Source organism: Dioszegia hungarica, assembly GCF_025882075.1.
Source record: "Dioszegia hungarica strain PDD-24b-2 chromosome Unknown MKK02contig_7, whole genome shotgun sequence".
In the NCBI taxonomy this organism is placed as follows: Eukaryota; Fungi; Basidiomycota; class Tremellomycetes; order Tremellales; family Bulleribasidiaceae; genus Dioszegia; species Dioszegia hungarica.
The window spans coordinates 670,973-687,974 of record NW_026515769.1 but is presented as its reverse complement, the minus strand read 5'-3'; the positions used below and the strand labels follow the sequence as shown (position 1 = coordinate 687,974).

The following is a 17,002-nucleotide window of genomic DNA, read 5'->3' as shown; positions in this document are numbered from 1 at the left end:
ACTTCCGCTCGGTGCTCCGTTGCCGAGTCAAGGTAAGAAGGTTTGCTCCGCCTTGGTCGTCAAGCTTTGTTGCACCTGGATCCGACCACTTGCTCAAGTCTCACCCAGCACCGCCTCTCCATCTGAGGTTCTCTTCAACCATCACCAAGCGCTAGAGTCATCCTGTCCCCCCGAAGACCTCTGCCCCATCAGAGAGCTGATCTGTCCACAATGTCTCCATCTGGCTGGTGAGTTGCAGCTTCCGTTCGCCGTTCGCCGTCAACCGTGTGCCACAGCTGATGAGCCAAAGGCCCCCATCGCCCCGTGATCCCCTCCCTCCCACCGACGCCGACATCAGCGACCTCTGGACTCGAAGCGCCACACTCTCGGAACACTTTCGCTCACACCTGCCAGCGGACGGCGCGGACGGCCCTCACCCGCGAGCGCCGGTAACGCTCACCTCACTTGAAAGGTCACTCCGCTCCGTAAATCTGGCCGCAATCTCAATGCACTCCATGAATACCGGCTTCGAGCCGACACTGAGCCTTCTCGGGGCAATCCGGGCCGTCGTCTCGCTGAATCGGGACTACATCGCCGTAGTGGACGCGGTCGAGAGCGGGACCATCCTCGCGGAGGAGGAGAACGGGCGTCGGTTTCCCGACAGGAGGCCCCACTTCCAAGCCATCATCAGACTCCTCCGGTCTCCACTCCGTCCTCCGCGACGCGACGAGGACTTAGGTCACATCGACGATCAGATCCGGGCGGAATTGAGGTGGCAGGTCCAGGCGTACGGGGCAGCCCTGTCGGAGCAGACGCTGAGACACGAGGAAGAGATGGGCGGGCGGATGAGCCAGGCGGAAAACGATATCGCGACGCTGGAGGCTAGGGTGGACCGGGGGGAGGACAATTGCGCAGTTTTCAGAGTGATAGGACTCCAGTCTGCCCGCAAAAAGACTCGGATGGAGGCGGAAGAGCAGAAGAAGGGGTTCGAGGCAGGTCTCGCGGCTATTCGGGAGGAGGCAGACAAGCAGAAGCTGGAGTTCCAGGCTGCGCTGGCCGCGAGCCGGCAGGAGGCGGACCAGCAGCGGGCTCGACTGGACGCCCAGTTCCTTGTCATCAAGGACATGGCGGACTCACTCCAGAGGCAGCAGGACGCTTTGGCGGCAAAGGCTCCTCGGTCTCGAGTCGAAAAACCAAGCGAAGCTGCGCCGACTTGGCGGCGGTCGGTGGGATCCGCTCCAGCCGCCTCAGGCACCGCTGAGGTCGCGGCTGTCGAGCCTACGGCGGAGACGGCGGACGGAGACGTGATAGGGAGGCGGTCGGTCAAGGTGGAGATGGACTTGAGGGAGAAGATCAAGGCGCTGGAGCAGGAGCTGGCCGCCGTGCGTGTCGCGCCGCCGACTCTCCCGCGCGACCTCCCTGCTCCGCCGGCGCCTTTTCCGGACCCCTCGACGATCGCCAAGGAGCCCGACGCCGCCTCGAGTGTCTTCTGCCCTTCCCCAGCCCCGCTAAGGCAGCCCCATCCTTATCCGGCTTTCGCCCACAATCATCTCCGTCCACACCTCGGGTATCCTCCCTACGGCCCGGTTCGAGCAGCACTGGACCGCTCGAGGTAAGTCGCCTGTTGGAGAAGAATTGTGTGACTTCCAGCTGATCAATCAGTAACTCAAGGGGGGAGCAAGCGCCTTGACGCGTTGATAATCAGTGGACGAACAGAGAGCGATCAGGCGCGCGTACCATAATCGTCGTATCAGTTTCCGTTATACCACCATGCATCATCTTCGGCTCGTGAATAGTCAGTTGGACGGGACCGTGAAAACAGTGCCGGTCACGTCAGCCTTTGAAAGCTAGGAGCTTCAATGCGCCAGCTACTTCAGCCAATGTCATACCTATAAGAATTCGGCCTTACCCTCCCCACTTCCGATCATCCTTCTCCAATTCGCTCCACCCACGATCCTTTCCAGTCTGAGTTTATCAAACTTGCTCCAGAGCACCCTCGCGCTGACTTCCCCCTCATCTACCTCCGCCTCCCCATCCTCGCTCGCCCCTGATGCAGCCGCGCCCCCACCTTGAGACGGCAAGAACGGCGTCTCGAGCGTCTCCGAGTAGAACTGGGCGTGCTCTGGTGGCTGATACCAGACAATAGTCTTGGCGCCTCGGATACGGTATCGCCGGTAGAAGTGGAATCGTTCCGTCATGAGCAGGAAAGGCTTCTTGCCTTTGAAGAAGAGGGTTCGGGCGCGGGAGATTTCAGAGTTGGAGGAGTATCTGTAAATCAGCAGAGTCCGAGGACCTGAGGCGGGACTCACTCTGAGATGGCTGCGAAGGAGATGAGCTGGTTCTTGCGGAGGAAGTGGGTGATTCGGACAAAGTCAAAGTAGGACGGGATGATGATGAGGGTGTTTTGACGCGAGACAGCAGATCGGAGAAGGGCTGGGATGGTCTACGAGGTCAGCTTTGGACATTTATCGACTTGCCGCCAACTCACCTTCTTCGTGAAGAACGCCAACCGCTTCTCAACCTCCTCTACCGCCCCCTCTCCTCCCTTTAAATCCATATCCACCCGCTCGAAGGTCTGCTTGACACCCTCCCGTACGCGCGTCATCACGCCCTCATAATCCGCCTTCTCCGTCCTCACCTTCCCGGCGAGATTGTGGCACTGATGCGAGAAGAGCGCGCGAGCCTCGGGCGAGTCGTAGCGGGATAGCAGGATGGTCTGACGAATGTACTTGGCTCTGAAGGTATCAGCTATGCCCGAAATGTTCGTAGCGGGACTAGCTCACTGTTTGTCCAGGTACCAAGGCTTGACGCGGGAAAAGTCACACCCGTGTGGACTCTCCGGAACAAGGCTCATGTGCTGGAACAGGTACTGCTAGTCAGCTCAAAGTCGGTAACTTCAACACTGCAAACCTACTTGAACATGGTCCCAATTCTGCATCATCATGACGTCCAGCGAATCCGCCACCACAATCTCCAAACTCCCCAGCAGATCCGTCGACCCCTCCTTCTCAGCCATCATCTTAAAGCCCAGCGGACTTCCAATGAGGATATCGCAGTCCATCAACTTGGCCTCGTTGGCGGGCATCATGACAATACGCCATGCCTTGCGGGTGATTTTGATACCGAATCGGAAGTTGTCGTCCGAGTTGCCGCGGAAGTTGACGAGGTGGTCGATGGGGAATTGCGAGACGGCGGAGGTGGACGCGAGGGGGTCGGTAGAGTCTGAGGGGATGGAGAAAGAGTTGATAAAGGGTCGTTGATTTTCTATTTGTGTGCCGGGCGGGGCGAGTGGGAGGAGGTGGGCGGTGAGGTAGTGCAGGGCGATGGAGCGGAGGGGTAGGAGGAGCAGGACCTTGGGTCGGGTGAAGGATTGATCGCGAGGTGAGTCGGGGATAGCAGCGTTTGGTCCGGCAGCGGCAGCGTGGGCAAGCTTCTCATTGTTGCGGATGATCTTTCGGCGGGTTCTGCGAGTCAGCGCGGTGGTCGAGGTATGGCGCTGGGCAACCTACTTCAGGACATGATTCAAGGCGTGGACCACAGCCGCCTTCCGCATAGCCTCCTTCTGCTCACCAAAGAGCTTCTTCTCGGTTCCCTCTGCCTCGCCGTCGAGGGAGTGCAGGTAGATATCCTTGTAGGTCCCGAGTTGTGAAAGAGCAGTCGAGAATAGCGGATCGTCGGTAGCTGATTCTCCGATTTGTGACATGAGTGATGGGGTGATCTTCTGGTCAGCGTCTGGCTGCGGTGTCTTGTAAGAAGCATTACTTACAGTAGTAAGGGATGAAGAAGAAGACGCCGTTGATCCTTCAGTCTGGCGACCAGGTTGCAGCTCGGCTACTCGCCCAAAGCCTGACAGCAGCTTCCGGTCGACGCTCCAGTTGCCCTCATCCGCTTGCGCGATGGCCTCATCTGTAAGCTGGGGTGGAGCTTCGGCAAAGTGGGTGCTGAAAGTGTCGTGCTTGACTGGACGGTCAGTCCCGTAAGACCATCCAAGGAAGGGAGACACTTACCTGCTCGCCCCTTGCCTTCATCCTCCGACATCTCCTCTTCCACCTCCAAGCCCGCCGCTTTGGCCCTGACCTCCGCATGCCCGTTCCCATTCGCCTGAGCGGTATTCTTCTTGCTAGGCCCATCTTCCACTTCCACGCCCATATCACCTCCAGCCCGCTTTCGCTTCCCCGCAAATGTACTCCCACTCGGTCCGACCTCACCGCCGAACACGACACTCTTGCGTCGCTTGGTCTTCTCCCCATTCGCGCCCGCCTCTCCCTTCTTCATAGCTGGGCTCGCGACACCCTTTGATGCTTTCGCCTTGGACGTAGCTGGACTGGCAGCAGTCGGCGCTGGACTGCTGGTGCTGGCAGAAGCGGACCGACCTCCGAGAGCTGGCGAGCCGCGATGTCCGCCGGGAACGTCCATCTCGAACGGCTTTTTGATCGCTGTGACATTGAGCAGCGTGAGCAGCTTGACCTCTGTGAGGGAGACCATCGTAGCGATAGAGTACGGTAGAGTATATAGTGAATGTTGATCTGAAGAGGTGTGCCCAGCGAAATCTCGCATGCAGGTGCAAATTTCGTCGTTACGTCAGCACCAGTCGCGCTTGCTTTCTCGATCTTCGGCGCGGTGCAGCTCATGGTCTGCAAGACAGGAGTTGGTATGCTTTCATGTGCTGCCGACTAGCTCAAGATCTAGCAGGAAATATGTCGAGCAAAACATACATCAAGGACTCGGCCTAGCTCCCTCACCAAAGCGGAGCGTCCCCATTCCCATTGAACGCAAAAGGGTCCGTCGCACCAGCTTCGAATCTCTGCTGTTCGTTCAAGGCGCCGTGCGTTTGTCCCGCTCCTCCTTGCCCGCCACCAAACTCTGCAGCAGCTGGAGAGTCAGCCCGGCCAAAGTCGGAGAAGCCAAGACCTACCGTTAGGGAAGAAAGAGAACCAGAGATTCGGGTCAAATAGGGGGTCCATGACGCCCGGGTCGGTCGTTTGAACGGAAGCCTGCTGGATCCAGTTCATGCTCGCCACAGCGGAGGGTGAGAGGACTTACACCTGGGATCGCAGCGACTGGCCCAGCCAGTAACTCCTCTGCAAGTCCAAAGTCAAACATCGGCTGACTGTCGACACTGCCCACATCCGGACTATACCCAGTCCCCATGCCAGCTTGCTGTTCGGCGGGATTATAGCCTCCGCCCAAAGACGTCCGGTCGCTACTGTACTGCCCCATCCCATGTTGCCCGACCCCGGCGGCCACTCCGTGCAGGCGCTGATGGCCCATCCTGGGTGATGGGGGTTTTGATAGTGGTGGAAGGACCCTTTTCCGCCGAGCACGGCGCAGGACCTCTTCGATCATCTGGCCTGTCTGGAATCCAGGTACTTGGCTAAGAAGGGAAACGAGCTGTTCGAGGTCTCGGCTAGCCTGTCGCAGGTCAACGATGTCCGGAAAGAGCGAGGCGAGGCGGATAAGTGTCCGAGCGGTAAAGGCGACGCCGACGTGCTGGTAGTGATTGGCTTCGGATCAGCTATATCTCAAGATAAGCGCGGAGAACATACCGTAGATAAATGTGGTCTTGTACTGCATCATCAGCGATATGATCTTACGGGAAAAAAAGATGACTCACCTGTTTCCCACGCAGAGTCATGTCAATCAACCTCTGTGCAGCTCGTACAGCATCCTCCACCCGGCTCCGTCTGTGTTCCGGTAGCGCCGCAGCCGACTTTCGATCTTTGACGGTGTGCAGGACGCGCATATTTGCGTACAAGCTATATTTGTCAGCTGAGCTATGAGCGATGCATTATCGAGCTTACATAGCGTGACACATTTGACTGATCACTGGAAGGTCAGCCTCAAAGCGCGCTGCTCTGCGGAAGTGGACTCACATGATTCCCTCAAGAAGTGACCAATAGGCAGACCGTGCGACTCTTCCGTATATCAGCTAAGCTTCTAGCCGAGAAGTAACGACGCACCGTAGAAGCTATCCCAGTACCTGAACCAATCCTCGACATCCCGGTCAGCCTCGACGAGCTTGGCGTCCAAGTTGACAACTGGTACTGAGGGGCGATACGATAACGGCTGATGCAGCGAGACTATCACGTCAGCTAGCTTCGCAGGCGCTTCGAATTACTGATGGCTGTTAAACATACGTCGTAGTGCTAGTAACTCGCAACTAGCCACCAAACGGCTATCAGACGGGCAGGATAGCGGATGTTCCAAAAACTTGCGCGCAAACATGAGCGTATCGTCGTCGGTCATAAGAACTGGCCGGCCATGATTGTATGCCATTCTGCAAGGTCAGTTTGCAACCTGCAATGCTCTGCAGGTTCTGCTTACTCGTAACGCAGCTTGAACAGCTAAGAGATCAGCTGATTGTCGCATACAGCTTTGCGTCGCATAACTCACAGCTATCCATACCCTGGCACCTATGACCAGACTACGCTCTTCTTCCAGGCTCTGCGGGTCTTTCCCAGCGCCCATGCCAGTCTCGGCCAGATAAGGAAGGCATCGATACAGGCCCATGTCCACCCTATCATATCAGTTACAGCTCATCTAGGTCATTCGGCTAGCTTACGCAATGCTGAAAGCGAGATCTACAGAGTCAGCGGATTCTCGTTTATCAAGATCGGGCTAGACTCACGTCCCGGTCTCCATACCGTATCTCCCCAGCAGCTCAGCACCATCAACGCCTGAACCGCCTCGACATTCGCGACTGGCGAGAAGACTGTACTCTTCCCGATAAGCTCGGCGTGCTCTTTGCACCTCAATTGCAGCGCGCTCGGTGGTCCCCCAGCGTCTTCAACATGCTTGCCAACGAGCATGAGGACGGAGACGGAGAATGGGGATCGGTGACGCAGGCTGAAGTGTCAGCTCTGATCACTATGGGTATATCGTGTGGAATGTGCGTACCTGTCCCACGTATCGATGTTCGGGTCGTAGACTGGGATGAAGGGATGGCAGGCCGAGAAAAATCTAAGCGTCAGCATTACTCCCGCTCTAGTCCAGGTAGGTTCGCTTACAGATCAACCAGCTTCCTCCCCTCTTCATCCGAGCACATCCCCATATCCACCGGATCGTTGAATGCCCTCGCCAGATCCCCCTTTTGCGTCGGCATCGCCTGTCTTAGACCTTTCGGCTTCACTGCTCCAGTCGCCGACTTGCCGCTCTTCGCTGACGCATCGCTTTCGAAGCGGGCCCGCTTGACAGGTCGTCCGTCTGGCTCGTGTCCGAATGATACCGCGTCCGGAGATGGAGACATTTGGCGGGACAATGGTTCCCGTCCATGCTCGTCCTCGGCAGATAGCACATGCCCGTCTGCGACAAGACGCGCGACTTCTAGTCGGGACGCGAGCGAGCGAAGGGGGATGTCGGGTGAGGCATCGGTGTTCTCGTCGGGGGTCTCGAGGGGATGGCGTGGTCTCACTCGGGGAGATGGCGGTCGGGGCGGTAATGCGGTCTGACTGCCTGAAGGTCTGGACTGGAAAGGCGAGGCTTGGGCAGGATACGAGGTCGGGGAGGGATTGAACATGGGAGGCTTGGGTCAGCTCTATCGAAAGTATCACTCACGGTCTGGTTCATCATGCCAGGCAACGCCGGATAGGTATGAGGCGGATAAGGCATAGCTGCGGTCATCGGTGTAGGTTGACTCGGCGGCCATGGCTGCTGAGGCATTGCGGAGCCGGGAGGACCAGGTCCTCGCATAGCTCCTGGCATACCGCCCATACCCATCGCTTGCTGGTTATGAATCATCGCTTGGAGAGACGACTGAATCCATCCCATTTGATCTTCGAGTCCTTGCAGGCGCCTGCTAGGTAAGCTAGTGCCAGGTAATCAGGTATGATGACGCACTTATCAATGGCTTGAGTCCCGGAAGGCTGCTTGACCTTGGCTTCTGCACCGAAGGTACATGGCTTCTTCGCTCCCCGACACCGCTGGCATGGCGGATTCTCCTTCCCCAAACACTTCATCTTGAGGCGCCGGCAATAGTCCTGGGAATCATCAGTCACACGCCAGTAACTCAAGTATCCAACCGATACTTACACAAGCATTACCTGGCACACCTGGTCAGAGTCAGCGGCCGGACCGTAAGAGGAGGTCAAGAGGCAACTCACTTCCATCCTTCTTATTCTCGTCCTCCTGCCCCGCCGCGTCCCCACCGAGTGCGTGCTCCATCTTGGCCTCCATACGTGACCAGTCTGCCGTCGTAGAGGGGCCTGTTGATAGATCGCTTCGAGCTCTATGCTCGCTGAATGACGAAAAGGTGCAAAAGCAGCAAAGAGGCAGCAAGGGAAGTCCGCCCCGGCCCGGACCTCCTCCTGCTCTGCCGTAACACGCCGCCTTCGCCGAGCCCACGTGGTGTGATGGTCACTCTGTTGGCGAGAGTGGTCGAAGCTGAGCCTCTGGGTCATATGGGAGAGGACGGACTGGGGGGATAGCTGACATGCAGGGCGCGAAGATGGCGGTCAAAGATAGACTTTCACCGGAATCATCGTACTTCAGCGGCACAGAAGGGGCAGACTTTGACTTGACCTATCCTGGGCAGTCCGCACATCGGCGCCGGCACAAGAGATCACAACAGGCTGTATCGACCGGAGCCGGGGGAGCATATGCAGACACTTTTATGTCTGTGACTTGATCATCATGCTTCGAAGACATGCCCGATAACAAAAAGATGTTGTTGGATGTCTGGTAGATATCTTTGTAGTTGTTCCGTTCCGCCTTTCCCTTTCCGCCTTGATGTTGTTTTCCGCCTTTCCGCTTTTTGATCCTGAGGATGTTTGTTGATCTGGTCTACCGCACCACCGGTATGTTTATAGATGTTTTGGCTTAATATCGCCGATGGAGACTTGGCTCGGGAATATTCCGAAGTTCCGTTGGTCCGAGGTCCGAGGTCCGAGAGTTCCGTAGTTGTGTGGTCCGTCCTCCGTTCCGCCGTGTCCGAGTTCCGTATCCGTATCCGTGTCCGAGACCGAGAGTGGAGATACGGATCGATAGATGTAGTTGTAGATGTAGGGATCCGAGATGCCGAGGTGTATCCGTAGTTGTTGGGAGGATGTGAGACCAGGCTCGATGATGTTGGGAGAGATGAGGTTTCCGAAAGATCCCTGTTGAGTACCATGTTTCACCCTTACTGGTGGACTGCTCATACGCGAGTATCGGTAATAGCGGAGTTTTCTTTTGAGGCAGAGAATCGAGACAGGCGACCAGCCCCGTCGTGAACAGCTGTAGCTGGTGTGGACAGAATTTGCCACCCGGTGGCGAATGAGTTCCCAATAGAAATTGATCTTCCTCTTGCTGTCTTCGCATACGATACCGCACGCTTGATGAGCTTGCGCGGTGCGCTCACCGAATTCATCATGGGAGCAAGTGGTTAGCTGATACAAGCTCAACTGCGGCATTTACGATCAGTACGGCCGACCGGGGCCCAGCGGGAGGCATCTGATTCTAGCTGTCCGATCTTCGAAAGGTTCTGCTGAAGTTAGAGTCTTGTCCCCGATGCCTCAAGTTGCCCTTTCTTATGACGAGTCCCCTCGCTTCGCCACCGCCACCAGCAGAAAGTTCATGGCCCTCCCTCGGCACTCGACCACAACCCCAATCCGCCACATTCCTCGGGGTAAACAAATCTGCTTCCGCTCACGCGTTTCGAAGCTGCAGCTGCTGGCAACTGACGGTCAACCATACAATATCTTCCACTACTCAGCACAGCCAGACGAACGACAGCCGCTAGCTCAGCCACACGGTCCATGATGGCGTGAGCTTCACAATGTCCGGAGTCGAGAAGGTCCGCCATGCCAAAGCTGACCCTCAGTTCAATATGGAATACAATCACCTCGGCCCTCCCACTCCTCATCTTCCTCGGTGTCGTCTGTGAGCTACTGTGTCTCCTCCCCTTTAGTGACTACAGCTAATAGCCTAGACGCCGTGATCCGCATCTCCGGCCTCCTGTCCTCTTCCTCCGAACAAACCAAATCCGACCTCAAGAAGCGCGGCGTGACGATGGTAGATGGCAAGCTGTCGGTCAAGACAGATAGGCCCGCGCCGAGCAGGGATGAGTATATTGCGTCGACACAGCGCGCATTCGAGAGAGGGGCCAAGACGATCGGAGCGCACCCCGAGGCGTTCAAGACGGGGCAGAATGCCGAGGCGTCCGGTTTGAGCAGCGCCGTGCCCACTCCGTCCGTTTACAGTTCCAACAGGAAGCTGGGCGTGCAGCTGACAGATCAGAGAGAGGAAAGGTTTCCAAAGAGGAAAGAAGCTCGCTTAGTTTACATATAGATGATGCACCATATACAGATTAGCCCTACTTTATGCGCTTCCGCTTCTTGCCCGCCTTCTTCTCCATTCTACCAGGCTGGACCGTCCCCGCTCCGCCCATCCCGAGCCCTATCTTTGGTTTGCACTCGTTGCAGAGCCAATTACCCGTAGGCGCGACCTGTAGGCCCAGGCAGGCGAGGTGATACCACTCGATCGGACAGTCGTCGTTCTGAGGCGTCAGCTAATTGTTCCGGACGTATCGCCGCATGGCAGAGCTCACATCGCATCCGACCATCTAGCAAAGTCAGCGCTGGGCCATAAATCCTCAAGCCAAAAGAACTCACATCGCCAAAAGATACCCTGTTGCAATAGCAATACCTTGGCTCGTTCCTGCTCATCAGCTTTCGCTTTCTCACCGCGGCAGAGGGACATACGGATCAGCGTCTTCAAACTCCGGTACGACCACAGGCACCTCTACGGGCACCTCCGGTACCGCCTCCACCTTCTTCCCCTTCTTCTTGCGCCTCTTGTCCCCTCGACCGCCAGTACCGCCGCCACCTCCCAGACCTAATACCATGGCCCCCTCGTCATCCCCTGCTCCCGCTGCGTGCGAGATGCCAGAGGTATCCCCTGGCAGGTTCAGGGTTTGATCTACCCCGGCCGAGGGTAAGGTGTCTGGTCGAAGGCCGAGGATGAGGGATGTTTCCTGTGCAGATAGGGCAGAGTCAAGAGCGCGGATATGCCGATCGATCTGGATATCAGCCATGCAAGTCATCATAAAAGGGATGGTAAGACACGTACCGAGTTGTAAGCTCCTACAGCCAGCGCAACCTTCTCCTCACAGTTCCGTACGATCTCCCTCGCGAGCCGCCCGATCTCAGGTAGATATCGCGAAGGCAGCTCAGCGGGACGCAGCTGGTTCAAGGTCATGGAAGCAGGCGCCTCAGCTGTCACCGCCCCTGCTGTCGTATCCTCTGCGACTGCGGCTGCGGCTGCGGCTGCGGCTGTATCCGTTGGCATCGCTGCGGCTTCTGCCGCCGTGATGAGCTCCTCTGGACCCTGCGTTATTGACGCGCCTCGGACTTCCGTCGAGCCCACCGCCTGCTCAACCGGAGGGGACGACCCATTTCTGGGCGAGAGAGACGACGGCAGGCCTTCCGAGCTGATGACGACCAGTCCCCCCTCCCCATCTGGTACGACCTCGCCCATGTCGGGAGGGAGGTTCGGCATGGGGGGTGCGGGAGGTAGTCGGGCCGAGGAGAGTGGAGTATCATTGAATGCAGTCGAGACGGCAGAGGGCGCATCGGAGGTCGGATCGGAAGGCGCAACTTCGTCGACAGCTGTGATCGACGTGTTCTGCACGGGTGCCTCGGCCACTGGGAGTGGCATGTTGCCGGCGAGGGGCTCTTCCTCCCCAGAAGCGGTGGGCTTTAATGTTGCTGCTCCATCCTCCGGGGCTACAGCCGGTGCCATGTCCGAGGTGAGCGTGGCCGTCTCCGTCGTACCCACCCTTGCCTCGACTTCTGGCTGAGCTGAAGTCACCGCCGGAGGTGCATCCGCCATGACCTCGTCCTCCGCCTCGACTTCCCCCTCGTCTCGTGTCTGCTTGTCCGCATCCCCGTCCCCGTCCGCCTTCTCCGGCTTTCCCGCTCCATCGGTAACAATCGCCTTTCCTGCCGCGTCTGGGGCCGGCGCCACCTCTTCCAACGCATCCACCTCCATCCCCTCTCCTTCCGCCCCAGCAGCAGCTGCCTGAACATCACCCCCTTCAGCGACAGGTTGTTCCACATCCGCCGCGGGCTGTATCGCATCCGCCACCGCCGAGAAGCGCTTGACCAGCTCCATCCTCGCCGAGATATACGCCCGGATCTGTTCCTCCAGCTTGCTCGTTTGCGCTATCCACATCAGCCCTTTCTCTCCCCCTTCCGCTTCTCTCGGCGCTTAACTCACCCATGCACCCATCATCCAATTCCCTCAACAGCCTGAAGTTCCGATGCAGCTCCAACGGTAGCTGCTCTACCATCTCATAATGCTCCGCCGCAAAGTCCTGCCACGCCTCCAGCTGCTGCTCTAGCGTAAACTCTTGTCCTGGCTCCGCTGCGCCTCCACTAGACTGAGGCTGGGCAACGCCGTTACTTTCTACAAGAACACCGACGAGGTCCTCCGGCTCGTCGACGTGCTTGCGGCCGCGTTTCCGGCTGGACCTGCCTAGCTCCACTTCGGGGGAAGGGGCGATAGGGTCAGGCGAGGAGGGGTCCAGTGCGGTAGCTAGGGCGAGCGATTTGCGGGATTTTCTGGAAGAGTGCGAGGTGGATTTGGGGGATGGAGCGGTCTCTGCAGCTACTGTAGCTGCTAATGACTTGCGTGGCATGATGTGCAGCTGAACCGAAAGACGATGGGACGAAGAGCAAAAGCGGACGCGTCCAGTTGCAGCGACCAGCTTGTGTTGACTTTCTGAGTGGCGGAGAAACGTTATTCCGGGCGAGCGCGTCATGTCCAGATCCACGTCGAAGTGTCGAGCGACCACAAAGGAAAGTTGCATCTCTTCATCTCTTTGTCATACATCTAGCTGTACGATCTCTTACCCGTACCATACTGGCAGAGATGTCCTCCGCAGGCTCTTCCAGACCCAAGGTCAATCTTCGCTCGACAGCAGTCAAGCGGATCATGCAGGAGGCGAACGAGCTGTCGGACCCGTCCGAGCGGGACTTTGTCGCTGCGCCGCTGGAGGTGGGTCATATCGTTGCTTTCTGACCTGCGCATCATCAGAGGAGGTTCAGCTAATAGGCACTCTGTTGACTCTGCTCTCTTCATACAGCTGCAGATGAGCAGGTCAGCGATGAATTCGGAGCTGACTGTCCAGACTGATATCTTCGAGTGGCACTGTACCATGCGCGGGGTAGAAGGGAGCGAGTTTGAAGGAGGTATGTCTCTGTTCACCGCCAGAGCTCCAGCTGGCACTTCCGCATCGTGCATAAATCGCGATACCAGACGCTGACTGTCAAGGTCTGTATCACCTGCGTATACTCCTCCCGCCGAGCTACCCCATGTCCGCACCGGACATCATCCTCTTGACGCCGAATGGTCGATTTGAGCTCGGCAAGAAGGTGAGCCCCACACCCACACTCCGACGCTTTTGGTCGTTCGACCTGCAGCTCATGATGGAGCTGATGGCCTAGATTTGTATCGATGGCTTGACAAGCTTTCACGCTGGGTCCTGGCAGCCCGCATGGGGCGTCCGAACGGGTAAGCTCTTTCGCCAACCCTGATCTCTCGGCTCATCCTGCTCCTCCGTTTCGGTCCGGACAAATCGCTAGCTCCTTCACTCCTTATGCTGACTCTATCAGCTATCCTCGGACTCCGCAGCTTCTGGATGCAAGGCGGTGAAGCGTTGTCCGCGATCGGTGCGCTGGACACCTCAAAGGAAGAACGGAAACGGCTCGCCAAGCTGTGAGTTGGCCGCTTTGAACTGAGTTGCCCCACAGCGTAATGATAGGGAGCTTCAGCTGATGCATTAGCTCGAAAGAATGGGTCTGCCCTACTTGCGCTTGCCGGAATAGCGAGCTCCTCCCTGAGTCATCCGAGGTCACCAAGGCGGCATCGAGCGAGTCAGAACCGGCGCTTCAAGTTAGCAGCGAGGCATCAGATCCTACTGCGGAAACTGCTGGAGGGAGACCACTGGATACGAACGAGGACGGGCTCCAGCCGGAGATCGACACCAGGAGGGAAGAGCCCCATCGACCGCCGATATACTCGATATCGTCGGCAGGCCCTCTGGTCTCTTCATTCACGCTTCCAGAGCCGGAGCCTGACGTTCCATGGAGAGAGGAAGACCCACTCGCTTCTGTCGTGCCAATACCGCATGTGGAGGGAGAGGAGGAGAGGGACGTCCCGCAGCCACGATCAGTCGGGATCAGCTCTACGCCAAACTCGGTACCTATTCCTACCCCATCATCCTCTCACGATACACCCCAACCTCAACCATTACCCACGCCCACTATACCCCTGCCCTCCCCTGCACAGCCTCAGCAGACCAGTACTACCCACTTCCCGGCGCTGTTACAGCAAAACAGGCGCGGCGTGCCCCTCTGGCTCGACGCGCTCATTTTTGCGTGCGTTTCGATGCTGGCGGTGCTGCTCATGCGGAAGGCGGTCGTGGGTGGTGGAAGGGACGAAGGGGCGACATCGTGGTTGAGGGAGGACCTATAGGAGAGCGTAGCGGAGGGGAATCTTGTGCTCGGAGCAGTCTTGTCGAGTTGTAGCAGTATCTACTTTGTACTTCAATCATCAATACACACGAACAAGGTCAAATGCCTTCGCGTGCACGTCAGTAGCTCGGTCGGGTGGCTCCTGTTTTCATTCATGCTATACAAACTCATCCCTAAACTACTAAGAACCAAGAAACCCAAGCGTCGGTTCGGCACGCCCGCAACACACAGAAACGTATTATATCGAGAAGAATGGCTGCTCGGCCGGTTTCTGCTGCTGCTGCTGTTGCTGGCCCTGCTGTTGCGGCTGACCGAACGGGTTGTTTCCCCCGAACCCGGTCTGCTGGACGTGTAGTCTGTTGGACTGGTGGAACGCCGATCCGGTCGGTACACCTGAGCCATCAGCCATAGTCCCTGTTCGCGCTGCAGAAGCTGGACATACGCAGATTCCCGGTATTCCCAAACGTATCCATCCCATCCTCTCTCCCCCTCGCCAACAAATTCGCCAGCCCCGCATGCTGCCCATCGTCTTTCCGCGCCGGAGCCTGGAAGGCCGGTTTCGCCTGCTGCTGCTGCTGCTGCGGCTGTTGCTGGGGTTCAGGCTGGGGTGTGGGCATACTTGGAACAGGCAGAAAACTGCTCGATGCCTGCTGGGGCTGAGGGGTGAAGGACGAGCCGGGATTGTTGGCGCCGAGGAAGGAGGTGGAGGGTGCGAAGGGGTTGTTGGAGCGATAGCCGGTAGGTTGGGCCATGAGTGCTTGTTGCTGCTGCTGCTGTTGCTGCTGCTGCTGGAGGAGGTATTGCTGGCGCATAAACTCCTCCTGCTGCCGCTGTTGCTCCAGGAGCATTTGCTGCCGCATGTACTCCTCCTGCTGGAGCCGCTGCTGCTCTTGCTGCATCATCTGCATGTGGAAGGGCTGTATGTCAGCTAGAGCAAGCAGTTGTGAGGGCTGGCTTACATTGTACGAGGTGAATTGGGGCTGAAGTGGTAGCTGGCCATATCCATTGTCGAAACCCATTTGCTGAGGTTGCTGAGTGTACTGATTGTTGGATTGCCTGCATCGTCAGCTATGCCCGCTACCAAGCGTGGGAGTCAGCTCACAGATTGTTCGAATCGTCAAACAGCGCCTTCTGATTCGCCTCAACCCTCTCTCGCTTCCGCCTCGCCTCGTCCTCTTCAGACTCTCGCATCGCCCGCCGAAGATCGTCCTCTTCCTGCGTCACCCGACTCCGCCGGGTCGCTTCATCATCCATCATCCGCTTGGACTCTTCGATAGCTTTCCGCAGGTCGTCCTCTTCGTTGTTGTTGGATGGTCGGTTTGGTGGACGTTGACTAGATGTCAGCTTGGCCCACGTATCATACAGGCTACATGGCTCACTTGATCTCCCTCGCTGCTGGCCTGGGTCCTCCGTAGTCCTCCTCACCCTTCAACCCCGAGTCCGCGATATTCCCCAACATCCGATCCCGCATCGCACCCCTCGACCGCCGTTCCGCTCGAAGCCTATCCTCATCTGCCAAGAGGTTGGTGATATCCTTGGCCTTCTGACGGACGTTTGAGCCGACATCCTTTGCGTCGTCGTCGGTGTAGACAAACTCCTTTAGTGTTCTGGGAGTCAGCTCGGCTTGGGACAGTACACCGATATTTGAGCTCACTTGATGATGTAGATGTTGTCCTTGAAGTAGATGACGACGTTCTCTGAGCCGGCATGAAGACAGTAGTCGAGCAGAGTCAACGCCTGACTGTCAGTATAGCTCCAGATTCTCGAGGTGAGGCTCACCTTAAAGACATGCCGCCAATTCTTGCCCTTATCGTTCAGCCGCTTATCCAGCATCTCCATAATCTCCACAAAGTCATTCCTGTTTGTCAGCTTGGGATCGCTTCAACAGCAGTGCTAAGCTCACTGATTGTATGTCAACTGCGCAACCTCGTTCATTTGCGTCCCGGATGGACCCCAAGGATCGTTCGACGTCGCATCCCGGACCTTGGTCTGCCAGGTGTCAGCTCAAGCTGATCTTCCAAGCGCATGGCGCTTTCGTAGACTTGTGAGCTGACCTGGGTGTCTGTGTAACCCTTGGTATAGTTCTTTGCGACTCGGAGAGCTGGCAGTCAGTACTTTGTCAGAAGCAGCGCACGGGCACCGATATCTCACCTCCTCGTCCGCTAGAGGGGTCAGCTCAGTCTAGGTCGGGAGTAGATGGATTAGCTTACAAGTGCTGTAAGGAGGCCGACATGGTGTCTTGTGAGAGCGATTGAACTATGAGATGGATGATTATATGATGGTCCCACGCAGTCAGTGCAGCCACAGCAACAACGTTAACGCTGCGATGACCTCACCGCGGTGAAGCAACCGATCCGCAGCCAGCTGCCCGCTGCAGCGACACACGGACCTCAGTGCCACACTCTCGGCATTTAACGGGATTATCCCTTTGGCTGGGAACAAAGACAGCGCGTTCAGCCATCTCCAAGATTTCTACTAGCTCCTATACAGCTCATACCTAGCGACAACAATCGATAAATCCCCTAGACAGCTATACACAGCTATCTATAGAGGGAGGAAGAGAGTAGTCTGCT

General features: G+C 57.3%; 7 protein-coding genes across 7 annotated transcripts; 3 read left to right on the top strand and 4 right to left on the bottom strand.

The window, feature by feature from the left end:
- Positions 1-210: 210 nt before the first annotated feature.
- Positions 211-1,669, top strand: MKK02DRAFT_43379 (uncharacterized protein; the record flags this gene model as incomplete). The annotated part of the gene is made up of 3 exons (XM_053092393.1): positions 211-227; positions 290-1,591; positions 1,642-1,669. 3 exons carry the CDS (start codon positions 211-213, stop codon positions 1,667-1,669), a joined length of 1,347 nt encoding a protein of 448 aa, XP_052947234.1.
- A 199-nt stretch (positions 1,670-1,868) lies between these two features.
- MKK02DRAFT_23689 (uncharacterized protein) lies at positions 1,869-4,464 on the bottom strand (the record flags this gene model as incomplete). The annotated part of the gene is made up of 9 exons (XM_053086769.1): positions 1,869-2,247; positions 2,289-2,422; positions 2,468-2,714; positions 2,763-2,851; positions 2,894-3,443; positions 3,489-3,700; positions 3,746-3,939; positions 3,987-4,241; positions 4,326-4,464. The coding sequence occupies 9 exons, from the start codon at positions 4,462-4,464 to the stop codon at positions 1,869-1,871; spliced, it is 2,199 nt and encodes a 732-aa protein (XP_052947233.1).
- Positions 4,465-4,717: 253 nt separating this feature from the next.
- Positions 4,718-8,139, bottom strand: MKK02DRAFT_43377 (uncharacterized protein; the record flags this gene model as incomplete). Its single annotated transcript, XM_053092392.1, has 19 exons — positions 4,718-4,851; positions 4,895-4,973; positions 5,023-5,483; positions 5,526-5,547; positions 5,594-5,735; positions 5,781-5,805; positions 5,853-5,894; positions 5,940-6,059; positions 6,117-6,256; positions 6,304-6,323; positions 6,373-6,496; positions 6,542-6,560; positions 6,608-6,825; positions 6,877-6,939; positions 6,987-7,501; positions 7,534-7,771; positions 7,816-7,955; positions 8,008-8,027; positions 8,079-8,139. 19 exons carry the CDS (start codon positions 8,137-8,139, stop codon positions 4,718-4,720), a joined length of 2,583 nt encoding a protein of 860 aa, XP_052947232.1.
- Positions 8,140-9,713: 1,574 nt separating this feature from the next.
- On the top strand, positions 9,714-10,231 carry MKK02DRAFT_43375 (uncharacterized protein; the record flags this gene model as incomplete). The annotated part of the gene is made up of 4 exons (XM_053092391.1): positions 9,714-9,718; positions 9,776-9,834; positions 9,884-10,142; positions 10,192-10,231. 4 exons carry the CDS (start codon positions 9,714-9,716, stop codon positions 10,229-10,231), a joined length of 363 nt encoding a protein of 120 aa, XP_052947231.1.
- Positions 10,232-10,267: 36 nt separating this feature from the next.
- Positions 10,268-12,592, bottom strand: MKK02DRAFT_43374 (uncharacterized protein; the record flags this gene model as incomplete). Its single annotated transcript, XM_053092390.1, has 6 exons — positions 10,268-10,450; positions 10,502-10,516; positions 10,566-10,611; positions 10,656-10,972; positions 11,023-12,116; positions 12,172-12,592. The coding sequence occupies 6 exons, from the start codon at positions 12,590-12,592 to the stop codon at positions 10,268-10,270; spliced, it is 2,076 nt and encodes a 691-aa protein (XP_052947230.1).
- Positions 12,593-12,825: 233 nt separating this feature from the next.
- MKK02DRAFT_24086 (putative ubiquitin conjugating enzyme) lies at positions 12,826-14,430 on the top strand (the record flags this gene model as incomplete). Its single annotated transcript, XM_053086839.1, has 7 exons — positions 12,826-12,951; positions 13,085-13,145; positions 13,228-13,328; positions 13,401-13,467; positions 13,569-13,671; positions 13,740-13,796; positions 13,857-14,430. 7 exons carry the CDS (start codon positions 12,826-12,828, stop codon positions 14,428-14,430), a joined length of 1,089 nt encoding a protein of 362 aa, XP_052947229.1.
- Positions 14,431-14,667: 237 nt separating this feature from the next.
- Positions 14,668-16,662, bottom strand: MKK02DRAFT_32293 (uncharacterized protein; the record flags this gene model as incomplete). The annotated part of the gene is made up of 11 exons (XM_053088479.1): positions 14,668-14,822; positions 14,872-15,346; positions 15,389-15,485; positions 15,532-15,762; positions 15,809-16,036; positions 16,084-16,166; positions 16,209-16,287; positions 16,333-16,418; positions 16,484-16,530; positions 16,581-16,591; positions 16,640-16,662. The coding sequence occupies 11 exons, from the start codon at positions 16,660-16,662 to the stop codon at positions 14,668-14,670; spliced, it is 1,515 nt and encodes a 504-aa protein (XP_052947228.1).
- Between the last annotated feature and the right edge of the window lie 340 nt (positions 16,663-17,002).